At 36.6% G+C, this 16,801-nt stretch overlaps 2 protein-coding genes and 1 long non-coding RNA gene across 6 annotated transcripts; 1 reads left to right on the top strand and 2 right to left on the bottom strand.

Annotated features, from left to right (window-relative positions):
- Window positions 1–763: 763 nt before the first annotated feature.
- Window positions 764–8,193, top strand: LOC124180098. Of its 2 annotated transcripts, none has more exons than XR_006870204.1 (2): window positions 764–1,142; window positions 6,021–8,193. It is a non-coding gene; the product is annotated as an uncharacterized LOC124180098 (long non-coding RNA). The 2 variants fall into 2 exon arrangements; XR_006870203.1 differs by lacking the exon at window positions 6,021–8,193 and adding an exon at window positions 1,378–1,847.
- On the bottom strand, window positions 3,842–6,296 carry LOC124180094 (protein THEM6-like). 3 transcript variants are annotated; one of them, XR_006870202.1, is made up of 4 exons: window positions 6,152–6,296; window positions 4,537–4,751; window positions 4,144–4,437; window positions 3,842–3,891 (listed from the first exon to the last, which is right to left on the bottom strand). XR_006870202.1 is itself a non-coding variant. In XM_046565173.1 (4 exons), exons 1-3 carry the CDS (start codon window positions 6,294–6,296, stop codon window positions 4,201–4,203), a joined length of 597 nt encoding a protein of 198 aa, XP_046421129.1. In that variant the 3' UTR covers window positions 3,842–3,891; window positions 4,162–4,200. The 3 variants fall into 3 exon arrangements, 2 of the variants coding, with proteins under 2 accessions (XP_046421129.1, XP_046421130.1); XM_046565173.1 differs by having other exon boundaries at window positions 4,162–4,437; XM_046565174.1 differs by having other exon boundaries at window positions 4,196–4,437.
- Window positions 7,762–13,310, bottom strand: LOC124180093 (protein THEM6-like). The gene is made up of 4 exons (XM_046565171.1): window positions 13,156–13,310; window positions 11,660–11,911; window positions 10,422–10,636; window positions 7,762–9,351 (listed from the first exon to the last, which is right to left on the bottom strand). Exons 2-4 carry the CDS (start codon window positions 11,811–11,813, stop codon window positions 9,115–9,117), a joined length of 606 nt encoding a protein of 201 aa, XP_046421127.1. The 5' UTR covers window positions 11,814–11,911; window positions 13,156–13,310; the 3' UTR covers window positions 7,762–9,114.
- Window positions 13,311–16,801: the final 3,491 nt, after the last annotated feature.

Raw genomic sequence — 16,801 nt, 5'->3', positions numbered from 1 at the left:
GTATTTTCGGACATGTAAACAGGTGGCTGTAACTTTGCTATGCGTGAATAAATACAAGGCGTATGCGCATATAATGAAAAGTCGTTTGGATTCACGCGTAAGTCTTGCCGAGTGATATAATGCACGGTAGAAACTTGCATAATTGATCATCATACGTAGTATTAAAGTTCGAAATCAAAGTCTGAATGTTCGGATGTTCGGATGTTCAGAAAGTGACGTCACCCAAAATTTTTTCTCTCTTGACGTCACTGATCTATAGCAATCGTAACGACCAAAATCAGCTAGCCGAATTCCTCAGTCTGGAAACAACCGCGCAGTAGATCGGACGGATGAGAGTCGCGCTCCGCAAATTTCGAGTACCGGGTTCTCAACCTTCCGGATCCCGCGTTTCGGGTCCGCTACGTATTTCGAGTACCGGGTCCTCAACCTCCCGGATCCCGCGCTTCGGGTCCGCTTCCAGGTGCAACTCGAGTTCCAGGACAAGCGCTCCGTAGTTTTGGATGTCCAGGTTTTCGACCTGATGACTTGACTTTCAGGACTAATGTTTCGTAGTTCTGGCTGTCAAGGTCCTCCATCTGATGGACCTTGACCTCCGGGATAAGCGCTCGATAGATCTTGCTGTCCAGGTCCTTGACCTAATGACTTTTGACCTTCCGGACTAATTTTCAAGTTTACAAGTTTGATTGTTGAAAACGTCATGTTTTGTACTATCAAACCAATATGCATGCTTCAGATAACATTCTGAATCGGTCAAAAAACCGGACGACCAGGATCAAGAAATTGCACTTGGTGAGTGGTTGGCATTGTATATATAGGAATACATGACAATAACGTCGTTCGATTAGAGCTAAAATTGCTGTGTTTTGTGTTTCAAATCTTTTAGCACTTAGCTGATTGTTCTTGGGTATTTTTTGACGAAATTCATTGTCATAAAATCACAATACTTTATACTTACATGCATGTGTAATCGTGATTTGTAGTATTGTATAGAAAAAATCTTACGGGCGGATTCGGTTTGCGTCACGTGCACAAAGACAGTGTTCATTCTGTGTACTGTGAAGCAAATACCAGAATTCTTTGGGGACTCCATCGTGCCCCAGTCTCCCCTACAACTATGTCATCTCGTAAAACACTGACAGCGAGTAAGCGAGCGCACAAGCGCAAAAACCAGTTGCACTAGGCATCCGACCCCGATCGAGCTTTAACGAGCGAATGTTTTAATACTGGTGAATAACTAATCAATTGTGCGACCTTCCGTGAACAAGATTAATTCTACATTCAAACTCGCGACATATCGGCAAGATTATTGTGAAATGGTTTATATTTTGATCACATACAATCCTCGGAATTGATAATATCTTAATCGTTTCTCGCCAGCGGTGGGACAAAGCAGCGGATGCATCTCTTTGCGAAGGGTTAACTCGGACCGAGTACGTGACAAGAATGTGACGTGGAACTCGTCGCTGGAAGAACGTATTTAATAAATTACGAATGCTTGGTATTATCTAGTCAAATACTTTTGGTGATATTTATTATACATATATGTCGGCGCAAGAAGCCGGCAGCCTCACCGCTTGACGCTCGTAACTGTCGTACTGCTTTTGTTTTGATTTAGACTACACGAGTATTGTTATTAAGTTCCGATCTTCGTAATGTAGCAGGGGTGGGTAAGGTATCTAACTCGAATCCTAAAGTTTACCTTGGGGAAGTCGAGAGACGGGAGAGCAGTGATAGTCAGAGGCTCGAGCGTGAAGGACCCAGAGCGTCTCGAAATCCCCACACACCTACCCGCTGCTACATTAGTGTTAGTTTTTTCTGAAGAAGAATAAAAGAAGAGAGAAAAATCAGAAATCATGAGTGACTCTCCCGATCACCTCTATCCCCCATTAATAACTCCGACATATATTATTAATTAATGAAAGTTTTCGGCAGCCAACTCAAATGACATTCAAACAGGAAGTCGAGCACCACTGCGAATACGATGAAAATAGCAACGGCAAATTATGATTGCAGTCAGTTGTCAGATTTGAAAATTGTTTTCGAGTGAAACTAGATAGTTTGATGGTAACAGAGTGAATCAAATTGCAATCGTTACGCGTTCTATCATGAATTATCTTGACTGTGGGACAACTTTTAATTAAACTGATACGCGAATGCGCAGCAAATATTTAATTATGTAAATTTGTGAAATTTTTATCAAGAATGAAGCAGATAAGCCATAGGGGACCCCTAAGTTTGCGGTTTTGGTTTTTTTTTATAGCGAAAAGAACTGATGAGGAAAATGCGCAGGATACCGCGTCAGGCATCCGCCAGAATGAGCGCGGTAATTTTGCAAAATTTCTGGGTCACCGTGATTTTAAACTGTGGTTATCACCCTAATGAGCGCGGGCATTTAACAAGGTTTCAGATAAGATAAGCATTTGTGTCGCGGTAACCGTGACCAACAGACGTTCAAGACCTTCTACAGTGGTCCAGATGGATTACAAAACGTACGCAACGACGTTCCACGTTAAGAATGTATCTGGTGTACAGTCTGAAATGGAAAAATAATGAAACAGAAGTTTGAAGATGATATTTAAATCAAGTTCTGTCAGGTTTCAACGAAAAACTGTGCCATTCCTAGATTAAAAAAAGGAAAAGAAAAGAAAATTGAAGAGCATATAACTAAAATGGTAAATTTGAAGTAGATCATATCATGGCACAACCTTGTTTTTTTAATTCACTGATTAAGACGTAAGACGTTTTGTTAATAAATGAAGTTTACACAAGTCATCTGAGATAAATTTTCGTGACATAAACGTATTGAAAAATCAGTCATTACATTGCATTGCAATTCGTATTGATTTGACTCACAATCAATAAGTTTTTACGATAAATCGAAGCGGTAATAAGACTTGAATTTTAAACTGCCGGTAAATAACTTATTGACAAAAAAATAAATAAAAATGAGCAATGATTAATTTGAATGGAACGGACGGTATAGTTTCTTTTTTGAAAAAATTTAGATCAGTATGTACAATGTCTGAAAAAAATTTGATGACCAATTGACTATTTCCAAGAAAATTCGACGTTTTTTTTCTATTTCTCCACATGGCGAGGAGACTTTTTTGACTTTGGTCAACTTTATTAACATCGGATAAAGTGTTTCGATACACCTGTATTTCCCAATTTATTTGCTTGAACATTATTTTCAAGTGAACTGTACACCGAATACACCTTTCAACTCTATTACACTTGCACGCCTCATGTCATGTAAACAAACGGTGAAAACTGATGTGAGCGAAAGGTTTCTTCGGCAGTTCGGTGCTCGATATCAGGTGCAGCCAATATCGAAGGTGGTAATTAAATTATATGGCCCAAGACTCGATCTTTCCGGATTTAGCGTTTTAGTGTTGAATGGATAACCGTTAGAAAATTACCCAAGTTGACACAAGCGTTGAATGATTACTGATTGATTGAATGTAAAGCCTGTCCAATAAACCCTGAAGTACAGTTTCATATCTGGTGGCCATGTTATTAATCGTTAAATCGACCCCGAACTCACTATTCTTGTTTTGAGTCTATCGAGAAGGGTGACTGTGAGACTTATAGCTAGTACAAAAGGAAATTTGGGTACTTGTAGTACCCGGCTGTGAGGTCTGTCACTAACAATCCGTTTTTAAGTCATTCAAAGTTTTTTTTAAAACAGAAATACAAATGTAACAAAAACGTACAAATCCAACAACCGAATATATATATCTAACAAATGCAATAATCAAACTTTAACGAGTAGAAGTAAAGTATACCCTTGACATTGAACGGCATTACCACGCGACGAATAAATTGGTCCATATGTTATTTGTCACACGATAAGTAGCGTACGTAGATCGGTAGACTCATCTGACGATCAAACTGAAAAGAAGGAAATTCGTCGTTGTAAGTGAGAATATTGAAATTTCTGAAATCTTATATTTACTTGTAACTACGAATCAAGATGTCCATCTTTGGAATCGGTTATAAACTTCTTTTTGAACATTCACACGTCATATGTGACAAAATATTTTTCCAAATTATCTGATCTACAGTATCTACAGCGATTGAATAACCATGACAAGGCTACTTCCGGGATTGAAAATTGACATCAATTAGAATTTCAGATTATACCTGCGACGATCGACGCACCTTCCGAATAAATACTTATCAACGATGTTATTACATCCGTTAATTCTGTTTCTTCAATTTTTGCGAGGATTCCTCCATCGATTCCAGCCACAGTCTTAAATCTTTCGATAGTTCCGGCCTCTTTGCTCCCTCTTCGACTTTGGCGATGATTTCCGATACTGGGATTTTAAGACCGGTTACACTTTGCTTGCTTAAAACGATCGTGCGGATGAAATTGTCGGGCAAACTGATCAACTGCTGCTCTAGGTAGAAATTCTTATCGTCCCAGTAAATTAACTGAAAAAATAAAAGTGAGTGGCTTGCAATTTCTCCTATGTTTATACATACATATGCGAGCATACTGAATATCCGATCAATGTTAACGTGGATGCTGACCTTTGTGGTGACCTTGTACGGGGTAAATATTGGAAGTGCTCTTCTGTAACGTACAGATGCGGCACTTTGAACCGCGCTTCCGCCTTTGGCATGGATCGCACCGTATACTCCAGACCTGTCGTAGTAGTGGAACCGGGCGAAGTCCAGTTCTCTGACGTACCTTGCGATATTCATGTTTCTGAAGAAGAGGTCTACATCCTGGGTCGTGCATATGCCTGAGTGCAATAAAGACAAGACGATATGCGAGTTTTAAAGTGAAAATTTAATCTGAATAATAATCAGAGCAGAATTAACAATCGAGAAAAACATGTAAGGATACTATAGCTTATAATATATGTTATACATGTGAATGTATGGATAATGTTGTACGGTTACGCGAATTATGGTTCGTTATGACCGTAACCATAATTAGATAATTTTCTCAGTAGTCAAAAAACATCAAAAAACATCAAAACCACATTCCAAAAGTTTCTCTGCACTGTAACCGAAGATGAGCATTTTCTTTCTCTACGTGATCATATTGACTGTAATAACCGTTAACACCGTGTGTGCTGAGATGAAACTTACATGCATAAGAAATGATGGTATAGTACATTGCAAAAGTTTACCTTTCGAATTTGCCGTCAAAATAGAAAACTAAAAATCTCGATCACAAAAAGGCGTTAATAAATGATCCAAGTGACATTTGAGAGTAAAACGAACCGGTTTCATTATAATTTTTGTTTCATTGTTTCTGTTTTCGAAATTTTCTCGTACCATTTTATTTTGAACATCATGGATCTAGAGTTACAACGCATTTTCCATGTACTGAATTTCCGTAAAAAAAGCTGGACAACTTAACAAAAAAATCGGTGATACATTTCATCAAAACAATATAATGCTTAATTTTTATTTTTCGCCGCTCTCGCAGAAGGAATTCGTATTGCTATTATCCACGAAATTACTTACGAATGATAAAAGTATACGCATCCCAATAAGAAAAATGTTGAACAGCTAATAATAAGCGCAAAAGAAGTAGAAGAGAATTTTTGAGAAGACTGTAATGAAGCTTCCTCGTTTTTCTCACTTTCAAATCCCACTTGGATCATTCATTTATATTATACCTCCTTTCCACCGAGAGATCTAATGACGGAAAATGAGCGCAGACTTTTGGACGGTACTGTACACACGCACAGTTTTCGTGTAACGGTAAATTAAAGCGATGGGATTATACCTCTAGTAATTTATACTTAAGCAAAAGCGAGCTGTATAACTTGAATTTGAAAACAGGCAATGAACTTTGCTAGCGGGCATAACTTGCACTCTGTTTTGGAAAGTCATTAGTGTGTAAAGTACGTTTCGTGAGTTTATATTAAATTAAAAACGTCATTTTTGTTTTGTAACTTAGTAAGAAGGACATTCATCGCTAAGAAACGTTAAACCAATTCGATCAGCTAAGAATAAGATTTCGAGCAAATTTCAAAGTGTTTTTTGTTTGTTTCTAGGGGAACATCAGAGACAGGTATTGTAAGACAACCCTGATGAAAAATATTGTCAAGAAACGAATACCGGGGAAATATTATATACACGAAAAGAATATTCCTGATTCTAACAAGAGGTACGTTAAAAGACTTACCGTGAATAGTTGTCTCTTCGAACAATTTCTTCTTTTTTTGAAAAAGCCTTCCCCAACTGAGAGTGAACGCTATTCTCAGAAAGTAATTGACGTCAAAAAGCATATACAGAATTGCAACTATGGCTACGGTGCAGTAGCAGAACATTGTGAATATCTCTTGCGGCTAAGGAAAATTATTTTCTATCCACCAGACGGCACCGCAGTTTTCTACGTCCAAGTTGTAGATGTTCACCACGTAACGGTTGTTCAAAGACTGCCGACGGCTCAGCATTTAAATATGGCGAACAGTCGCATCCTGTTAACTTGCGGCTCCTGTAACAGGTTTCTTGAGTCTAAAGGGCACGTTGTCGTCGAAGTTTAATAACTTGATACGTTGTAGTGAAAATTGGGTAAATGCAAGCACTTAGACTCGACCCTTCAAATGACTATAAAAAACAATCGACTATATTAAACTCTCTCTCGCTCGCAAGCTCTTTATAAAAATAACAACTCATATTCTATCTTTAGAGAAATTTAACATTAACAGTGAATTTTCATGAGCTTAGCATCTTCCGTATCTACCGATATATCAGTCAATAAAACTTTAAACTAGATGATAAATCAGAAATCGTGTAATGAATATTCGTACAGTGTTTTACACTACGAGCGCCTTGCATCGTGGAATTGGTAAATGAATATAAGTGGGAAAACTTCTGCGTTATTTGAGAAGTCTTTGGTTCTTTCCAATTTCAACAAAAGTTTTGCTACTGAATTTTGCATTCGTCTAAAATTTGTCATATTTAAACGTAAAGTGCGCATAGGAAATCTTTATTATTCGTAGGGTGACGGTCAAACGACAGCTGTTATTGAATGGAAATAAATTTTACCTTAATAATAAAAAACTTTAGAATTATGCCTGATACTTGCCTGTTATCGTTAGTTCATAGTTCGCAGTAAATCGTAGATATAACATAGGAAAAATCCTAAGTGAAATTAAACAATGTCACGGTCAACCGTTTACTAAGTTGGCGTGGAATGCCCCATTTAATTGCGAACGAGCAGATTTTTTTCTCTAAACATGAAATATGGATTTACCTGTTAAGATATTCTTCGTGAAAAGTTAAGAAAAATCTGTAAGTTCAGAATAGTACCAGCTTTGCACGTTTGAAAAATCGTCAAGAGGATTTTCATATCGTAAAGAATATCGTCTTATTAATGATATTTACAAACGATATGGTGGAAATATCCTGATTATAAATAAATTTTCGGGAGAAATTCAAATTTCAAAAGCAAAAAGTTCGCACGTCCGATATCAATGTTAAGTTTTAGTCAATAGATGGTGCTTGAAAGACAGAATTTCGTAAAAGACAACAAAAGCGACGCGATTAGACACCACCTAAGAATTGAAGAGAATATTTAAAGATTTTGTAATCACTGTGCACTCATATAATCATACCAGTATTTAAAGTTAACTTATTTTTTTAGGCTATTGTATTGATAGGTTGAAATCTTAAAACTACTAACAGTAGAAAAATAATGCGTATTGTGAGCCGTGTCAGCTCAATTTCGAAGAATTTTTCTAAAAAGTAGGATGGCTGTACCAGTATTTGGAGATTAATCAATGACTGTAATATGGAAACGCCTTCAATAGGCGGGTAATTTATTAGTACATTAACTCTACCAAGTCTCTTATTTCTAAGCTATAATTACATAGTTACGTAGTTGCTACGATCAACTACATGCTAATATTTTCGAGTAAAAGTTTCATTGGTCATTTTACATTGATTGGTTGACTCACTCTGTTTACGACTGTCACACATGTCTGTTTTTTGTACATTGGAAATTCTCTCATTTGAAGTGGAGTGAAGTCATAATACATATGGAATAGTCCAAATGAACGTTAACAAGACTTGACCCCAACTCCCCTAGAATTAATCGTCAATTCATTTTCGGCTTCTAATTCACCAAATTTACATTTTTTACTTTTTTTTTAAGTTTCTTGCACCTGCAGTTTAGGAATATACCTGCCAAGCAGGTATTTTAGATATTATTTTCCACAACTCAAAAACTATGCATTTGGGAAAAAGTTGTAAGGGGAAAACATTGTAATTTCTTCTTAATTGGTCAAAAATAATGTTGGTAGAATTTTGCAGAAATCGTAAGTCGTCGTTTTCAACGAAAAACGTACAAAAACTGATTTTTCTAAAAAAATGCGTTATCAAAAAATTTAAAACCTTGTACGAATTTTCTTTGACTAAGCAGAAAACTTGTACAATACGTTTCTTTTTGCACATCAATGTCCATTTAATCGGATGGAAAATAGATTGAAGAAAAGTTGCAGCCAAATGTTACAATCCGATAACATGCACGTTGATGTTCAAAAAGATGCGTAACTCCCAAATGACGGTCGGGTTCATTTTGCATCAGTAGAAAAAAAGTTTCCTGTTCAGACAAAGAAGATCCACAAGAAGTTGAATATTTTTTGACAATGCAGTTTGTGAGAAAAATCGGTTTTTGTGCATTTTTCGTTGAAAACGATGACTTGCGATTTCTGAAAAATTCTGCCAAAATTAGTTTTGACCAATTAAAAAGAAAACACAATGTTTTCCCCATACAACATTTTCCCAAATGCATAGTTTTCGAGTTGTGGAAGATGAGATCTAAAATACGAAAATCTAAATGACGAGTTTACAAAATCGGAAAAAAATTAGAACATGTATAGTTGGTGGAGTAGAAGTAGGAAATAAATCGGTAACCAATTCGGTATGAGTGGGGGTCAAAACTTGTTCACATTCGTTTGGACTACCCCATAAACGAAGGATTGTAAATGACTCCATGCAAGTGTGAATACTGCGAATATTGTCCGTTAATTCAAATTACTCATGTCCATAACAGAGCGCAGAATGGCTTACTCAACATGGCAATCATCACTTCGTACAAAACTTGGCCTAAAAATTTACTTTAAAAATGCAATAATAATATCGCTAATCGGATTTTTTCAGTTTCTCCGAAGAAGCGTTGATGTATTCCAGCCAATGTTTCAAATCTTCCGGTGCTTCCAGCTGGAGCGATTCCGGATCAACGATGCTTATAAGTTCCGAAACTGTTACTTCCAGACCTGTTATATTTTGCTTGCTGATTGCTATTGCCCGTACGAAGTTGTCCGAAAGGGTGATAAATTTGTGCTCCAGATAGATTGCTTTATCGTCGCAATACACCAACTGAAACAAAAAGCGTAAATGAATGATGAAAAATTGAGTAGATGTCTAACCTCATTCGCCTGCATTACAGTTTTCTGACTTATCGTCAACCATCTAGAGCTGCGAATTCAGTTTTTCTTTTTGAAACTAGAAATGAACTTTAACCGAATAAACTTTTGCTTAGTTCTTCATACTCGCTTGCGTACACCTAAATTCCATTTCTACGATTTAGTTATCGGCTGAATGTTATAATTTCTTTAAGCGGAAAAGGCACCAAAATCGCATGTATCAGAATTTTGATTCGTTATATTAGAAGAACTCAAGCTACCATGTCAATTCACAATGTTATAGTAGTTATTTTGATGGGGAACTTAATTCATGTAGCATAAATTACAACGAGGCAATAATATTTTCAGTTGCAACAAAAATCTTTGCTCTCCGACATTACTGAACATTTTGTTTTGTATGCACTGTAAAGTGAACCAAATTTTTTGCCTGTATGAAAATACTGTTTGGTCGGATGTATATTAACCCTGAAATTTCGGTCATTACGACCAATTTTTTTTTAGGGTTGCACACTTGGCGGCAAGTATTCAGCGTACAAGAGCTTGGCAGTTTAAACAGGATGTTCGTACAGAAGGTATATGGATATTTTTCTAACACGCTGCTTTAACCTTCAAGCTTGACTGTCTCCAGCCCGCCATCATCAGTCCGCTTACTGATAGCAAATTTATAATGTATCTATCGGATTGATCTGTGCACGTGAGGCATTCAGGCTAAACTGAATCCAGACTACCTGGTGTAAGTTATGCTGTGATGGACGGACCATAGCACAGAGATAAGAAGACTGAACGCAGAGTGAATATATTTCAACTGAAGTTGGAATATCAGATCCAAGATCATAGAATTTTAAGCGGGTTAACGTGCGTCGTGAAATGACGCAAGCAAGAATAATAAACCAGACTATGATTCGGGTGAGATTTGATCAGCTGAAAAATCGGGAAGGAAGTGAGAAGAAATATTGTAAACGGTTATCACTGTAGTGGTAATCGGAAAAATTTTATATCTGTTTGGATAGGTTTTTTATTCACCCTTGTCGTAACTTGGTAGAATGCGAAAATCGGCAATGGCTTTCGGTATCTGACGGTCGTTGCGCCTTGAAGAACGGTAGCCTTCCTTGAGACGACACCTTCGTATAGCCCTGTTCGGTGGTAAAAGTCGATCCGAGAAAAATCCAGCTCCCTCAGAAATCGTGCATTGTTCATGTGCGTCATGAAGAAATCCACGTCGTTGGTAGTGCAAAATCCTGCAAGGATGAGAGTTTTTGCATCTATCCTGTATCTAGGTTTCACCTTGTCGTGACAATGAAGTAAAAAATAAAAAAAAATAAAAACTATTGCCATATCTAACAAATTCACACTAACAATAAATGTTCGATGCATCAGACGAACTCCGTATCACATAAATGAGTTAATGGTTGTGATTTATAAATTACGTATTTGAAGGTTTAATATCATATTATTACAAAAAAAAAAAAAAAACTCTTATGATTGACGCAACTGAACTCGATGCTAAATCAACTACGTAAGGAAGTAGACACTTCTTCGATGGAAATATAGTAAATCTATTCAAAATACCTAGATACAACATGGATTCTGTTTACGACATTCGTATCTAGAATATTTATCTAGCAGTATCGTTGAGAAGTGTCGTGAAACGATATTCCTCTTAAGGAAAATGTTCGGATATTCAGATACTACATTTTGCATGCTCTTTTGCATGCCAAGGAACGTTGAAGCAAGGTAAACTGTACATCTGTATAGAGTAAATTCCATGTCAAAACGATTATACAAATCACTTTTTTCTACGAATAATTTATGCGAAGTTTCGGTAAAAACGACACAAAATTTTACACCAGAACTTATTGCTTCAAGTCCAACAAAAGATGGTTTCAAGTCACGTTTATTGCATCTTGAAAATAATCCATCTTACTTTTGTGTTTCAAGTAACTATAATTCCACACATCGTCGAGCTAACATCTGTTTCGTACAACATTGGACTTCTCTAGACTTGCTGTTAGTTACCTCAGCAAAAATGTACAAACTAATCCAAAAAAACAACGATGGCAAATTTTTTTCCTATTGTCATTATTTTTGAAAAAATTATATCCAGCTTACGAATATTATACAAATAGGATGCCGATCAGTGGTAACTTCATCAGAGTTCTGTTGGTAATGGATTAAAATCAGTCACGAGAATCTGAGCTTTGAATAGTTGGAATACTCGGTCACTTCATTAGGCAAAAATTGAAAATAGACTGCGAACTTACCGTAAGTACGAATATCTTCAGAGAACCTTTTCTTCTTTCTCGGTATGATCCTTCTCCAGAGAGTTGTGAATAAGAGGCGAACAAAGTAGTTGACATCAAAAAGGCTGTACATCGCTGCCACAATGGCAAGGATGTTATAAAATAGACACACCATGCTCGCTGTAAAGCGAATGTGAAGAAACCGTAACAGTTGAGCAGAAGGGAACAAATCAGATCCGAGGAACGCCTTTTTTGTTAATCTGTCATTTTTTACTGAAAAAAACACATGCAAATTAGACTGTGCCAAAAAAATCGACTTGTCGAATTTGAAGCTGCTCCTTCAATACGTCGCAAAAAAAAAAAATACAAAATAAAAGCGTTTCTGAAAGTTTGTCAGTTGATGTTTTAAAAAATATCACATTAAAGGAATATTAGCCTGTTACCTATAACAAGTGGAAAAATATTTAATTGTGAACTATATAATACACGTTCATTAAAATTTGAAATTTTTTGGTTTATTACCATTTTTCTATGTACAGTATATTATCTTGAAACTAAAACTTGCCAAAGATACTAAGATATGATTTAATAACATAAAACCGTAACGTGTTTTTGAAGAAATGAAAATTTACCCTTTCGAAATTGCATTTAACCATTATAATCCTCAAAGAATATCATTTAACTTTGAACTATTGAATATTTTGTACTTCAAATTTTAACAACAAATTGTCATAGTAAAGTATTAAATCAACGCAATGAAATTCTTATTGCAAATTGCATATATCATTAGAACAACCTCTAAATATGAATGGGTTTCAATGAAACTTTGGGAATGGCTTTCCTTTTGTGTCTTCTATGGCATAGTGTATAAGCTGTTTCAAATTCGATGACTCGATTTTTTTTTGAGACAGTCCGATGCACATAAATTATTAATATGTACTCAGGTACATACTTCCGATATTGGGAATAGGATTGTGAGAAACAGAAGAGTTATTGTTTCAATTTGACACCTCAATGCATGTTCTGAACGAAGACTTTTTGTCAATCTAAGCAATTGTACGTTCAAGAATTCAAAAGAAATTTGATACGATACAACATCGCAAGCCACGAAACTTGCTGAAACTCATTTTTATTTCATAACTTCGTCCATGAATCGTTAAGAAGCATTTCAATAATATATGAAAACGTCCTAACTCACAACTTTCGAACGATACAGTTAGTCGAATGCACGACGACTAAGTGTTGCCAATTGTAAGACACAAAATATTCCTAGGTAAAACGCATAATCGTTTCATGCATAGAACTGCTCATTGTCAAATACGAAAACGGTAAATCGTTTTACGGAATGACGGACTTTAAGGTGCCTTATTTCAAAAATACATTAGAGAAAACAAATTTGAGGTATCGCTCAGGCACTTTGTTTTGTTCCTACTTTCATTTTTAACGAGTAAACGACAGTGATGAATAAATCTGGGTATATTGGAAGTGCTAATTTATTAATTTATTGCATAAATTACTGTATCAGCGAAGTGATGAATCCACGACACTCTCTGCACACCGATCGCCTTCTGCACAGACTGGAAGACTATCGCCAACTGATCGCGACTTAGCTGAGGTTTCGATTCAAGCCCGAGTTCCATTTCTTCTAGATAACGGACGCGGCAACGTCATTATATGGCTTACGAAGCCTGGTCGCCAGTCGATGACGTCTCAGCCGGTTGACTTGTTCGAAGACATTCAAACGGTGTTTTTTAACAATTCTATCATAGTACCGGTATTCAATTCGCATCGAGGCGAATCCGGAGAATTCCAATCTTCCAGCCTTTTATCCGTAGATGAAAATCTACTCCTAATCTATGACTAAATTGAAAAAAAAAACAATTTTCCGACATTTTTGAAGAAGATGTCTGTGATTATTGGGTCTGCGACGTTAATTCTCAACAAGATTGAAGTGTATTTCAAGAACGAACGAAGTATGCGTGTGTATGATAAAATAAGATTGAGTCAAATATACAACGTGCAGCTCGGCTACAGTATTGAACGTGCATTGATGAGTTCATGTAAGTTCGGTAAGTCGCAGAAGAACCGTTGCACAATGAATGGGAATAGCAGGTTTCCGGAGTGAAGTTCCCCGAGTCTAGCAGGAAGGACAATGATCCGTTGAAACTAATTAATATTCTGCGTGGCCCCGCATCTTTCATGGAGAACATTGAACTGTGTAAAGATTAGCAGTGGTCATTACGCTAATGACTAAAGTACAATTGTATTTTGGAATTCTAATTCTTGGCTGCAAGCCACCGTCGCTGAAAGTTGACAAGCAGAATGGAATAATCCAAAACGTATATTTAGAACGAAGATTGAACTGCTTGTGTTCTTTGACGGGATCAAGAAATTTTAATTGTTTTCAACTCTCAAGTTGCGCGAGTGACATGTTCAACTAGCTGAAAGCGTTGTTGCAAAAATCGTAATTTAACCACGTGTTATTTTTACGGTACTAATTTCCAAAAGCTTGCAGCGGGTCAATCCAATCATTTTGATAACGTATACAAATATAAACGTAACCCTGAAAATTTTTACTAATTCACGATCCCTAGTCAGTAAAAAAAATTTGTGTCCCAGTAATACGATAAGTACTTTCGGAATATTTCGATGAATCCTAGGTCAAGGCCTGAGTTTCGATCCTACTAGGATTGCAGAGTAAGCGCGAAAAAGAATATGAGTTTTAACAATACTGGGAAAAACGCACGCGCTTTTCATGTTTCGCTTTGTTCTTTTACCGAAACATAAAGCAATGCATACGAATATATGAATTTCAAGCTCCAGTTGTAGAATTTTTAATCAAATTAGATGAACTGTTTTCGACTTCAGAAAATTTATTCTTGATCTGTTGCCCTGTCTCATTTCACGTGATGAAAGTTGATGATTTGTGAAATATTAACCATTCGATTCTACTTATCGTAAGACAAGAAGAAATTATTTTCAGATTCTATACGTACAAGTCCAAGTAGTCATGAAAAATTTTAATACTTATAAATTTTACTTCCAATTTGTACCACGTTTTGAATTTATAACCATAATTTTGTCTCTTCAATGATTTCAGTTTGTTATACCTCCTTTTATCATATTATTTTATATTAGGTTCGATATTATTCTTGAAGGAAGTATTCCAGACTTGGCTAATTTCTGATATTGCTTCTCTTTGATTATAAGTTTCTGTATCTATATTCCACAATGTCTAAATCTATCGTTACTATGCAACCGAAATTTATAGATTGTTAGTAAAATCAGTTAAAATTCCATTACCAACATTTATTTAAAATCTTGTAAATACCAATTTTTGGGTAGAGCGCGCACATCTTGTGTCAAGAAAACTTTGCGGAAACATTCACTCCGAGCTTTTTGGACTTTTGTTGGTAGCAGTTGTCTAAAATCTTTTCTAAATAAACTAATTTACCGCTAAAGGTTGACTGCTGATAAATCGTTATCCATTACAGCGCGCTTCATAATTTCTTGTTTGTAATTTTCAATGACGAATCAGCGACTAGATGAGCGAATAAATCAAATGTCTCACAAAGAGTATTACCGTCAGACCGCAGTGTTGTCGCAATTCCAATAATAAAAGATTTTCCGGTACCAGCGACTCCGTTAATGTAAAAATAATACGACTCATTGTTCATGTGATTATTAATTTTTCTGTTAAAATAACATCCAATATTTTTTTTAGTTTTCAGTTTATTTTTCATACTATTGCATGCCAATATCCATAGAATTTGAAAGAAAGCATAACTCTGTTAGATGAACTATGCCCAACATGTTACATATTCGCGTGTATGATTTTTTGATTGAATATTTGAAAAGTGAAAAATAAAAATGCGCTAGTAGGAGTAAAATGTTCCAATGGTGCGTTATACAGATTTACACACTCGTCAAATTTTACGAAACAGTAAGTCAAATTTTTAATAATAAATGTCTACATATTCACCATTGATATTCCTCTATTCTAGAAAACAAATGCGTAAGGCTTACGAATAAAATAAATAAAATTGAAATTTTATCTGGTGAATTAGCTTCCCCTGAGACGTACAACGTAATTTTATTACGTTCAAGAAGGCTGGAGGTCTAATTTCGCTTACGATGTTTTATGCCTTTAAGCAGAATTTAGCAGCATTGGTTTGACCTCGTATCCGGAAGTACGAGCTAAGGCAAGCGCCGTGATCACACGAGTCAGGTATCGCTGATCCGTACTATACGTGTTATTTTTTGCAGCACCTGTGAAGGAAACTTTGATTTGAGAAGCACCGACGGTTGCCGCTGGCAGCGCCTCAGCAGATAACTTACGTTCAATACGACAGTGCTTATTCGAAAGTACGCATGTACCAAAGAAAGCCTTGGTGTAGAAAATCGAGCATTTCAGTTGTGCGCATGCGCCAACGTTGTCTTTTGTAACACCCGCATGGAAAATTCAACTTTGCACATCATAGAGCGTGCGGAAAGCGATCGATTCCGTAACAGTTACAAAACTGTTAGGCACAATCTTTTATACAGGTCTGGGGGCAAAATCCGTGCCGTTACAGTGGCCAAATAATACAAAAGTTTGCCGCGTAAGCGTTAGTATCGAGAGAGCCATACTCTGGTCGTGTCCTTGTCGCAACCAGCTTTTCCGATACTAGCGCTTGCGGACAAAAATGGTATCAACCAGCGACGCGAATGGTTGCACTCTAAGGACATGGTGAGAATAGGAAGTGCCCAGACCTGTATACAAGACCCTGCTGTTGGGTAATGTTGGAAAACTGTGAGGAAATGTTTATTCCCGCACGCTAATCAAAGAAAATCAGGCATAACTAGCGCCACTGGACGTGATGAGTCGAGACTACAATCGAGTCTGCTGTGTTGCAGTACCACGTCTACGTTCAGGTTAGACAACTACGTCTACAATTTTTTCGAGTCTAACTTCCCATTACATACAAGACATAAAATAGTAAGTACGTGATCCTCGCAGTCGTGTTTTGTTACCCTCTCTGAGCTCAGCCAAGAAACTGCACTCGTGCAAGAATCACGTACTTTGCGCACTTGTATCGTAGAGTACTATTACAAATTAATTTTGCGAGAGAAATCAATTGGGCGCAGTCCCTATACGCTGCGATCAATGCATCACAAGTTACA

Source organism: Neodiprion fabricii, chromosome 4 (assembly GCF_021155785.1).
Source record: "Neodiprion fabricii isolate iyNeoFabr1 chromosome 4, iyNeoFabr1.1, whole genome shotgun sequence".
In the NCBI taxonomy this organism is placed as follows: Eukaryota; Metazoa; Arthropoda; class Insecta; order Hymenoptera; family Diprionidae; genus Neodiprion; species Neodiprion fabricii.
Note: the sequence above shows the minus strand (reverse complement) of the source record. Positions and strands in the feature narration are given on the sequence as shown.

What these genes read in the sequence shown, in the direction of transcription:
- LOC124180094 (XM_046565173.1), bottom strand. Translation starts at nt 6,296, where the DNA reads ATGTTCTGCTACTGCACCGTAGCCATAGTTGCAATTCTGTATATGCTT. An exon ending in CGAAGAGACAACTATTCACG is followed by an intron (nt 4,752 to 6,151) that starts GTAAGTCTTTTA and finishes TATTGCACTCAG; the next exon opens with GCATATGCACGACCCAGGAT. An exon ending in CGTACAAGGTCACCACAAAG is followed by an intron (nt 4,438 to 4,536) that starts GTCAGCATCCAC and finishes TTATTTTTTCAG; the next exon opens with TTAATTTACTGGGACGATAA.
- LOC124180093 (XM_046565171.1), bottom strand. Translation starts at nt 11,813, where the DNA reads ATGGTGTGTCTATTTTATAACATCCTTGCCATTGTGGCAGCGATGTAC. An exon ending in TGAAGATATTCGTACTTACG is followed by an intron (nt 10,637 to 11,659) that starts GTAAGTTCGCAG and finishes TCATCCTTGCAG; the next exon opens with GATTTTGCACTACCAACGAC. An exon ending in TCTACCAAGTTACGACAAGG is followed by an intron (nt 9,352 to 10,421) that starts GTGAATAAAAAA and finishes TTTTTGTTTCAG; the next exon opens with TTGGTGTATTGCGACGATAA.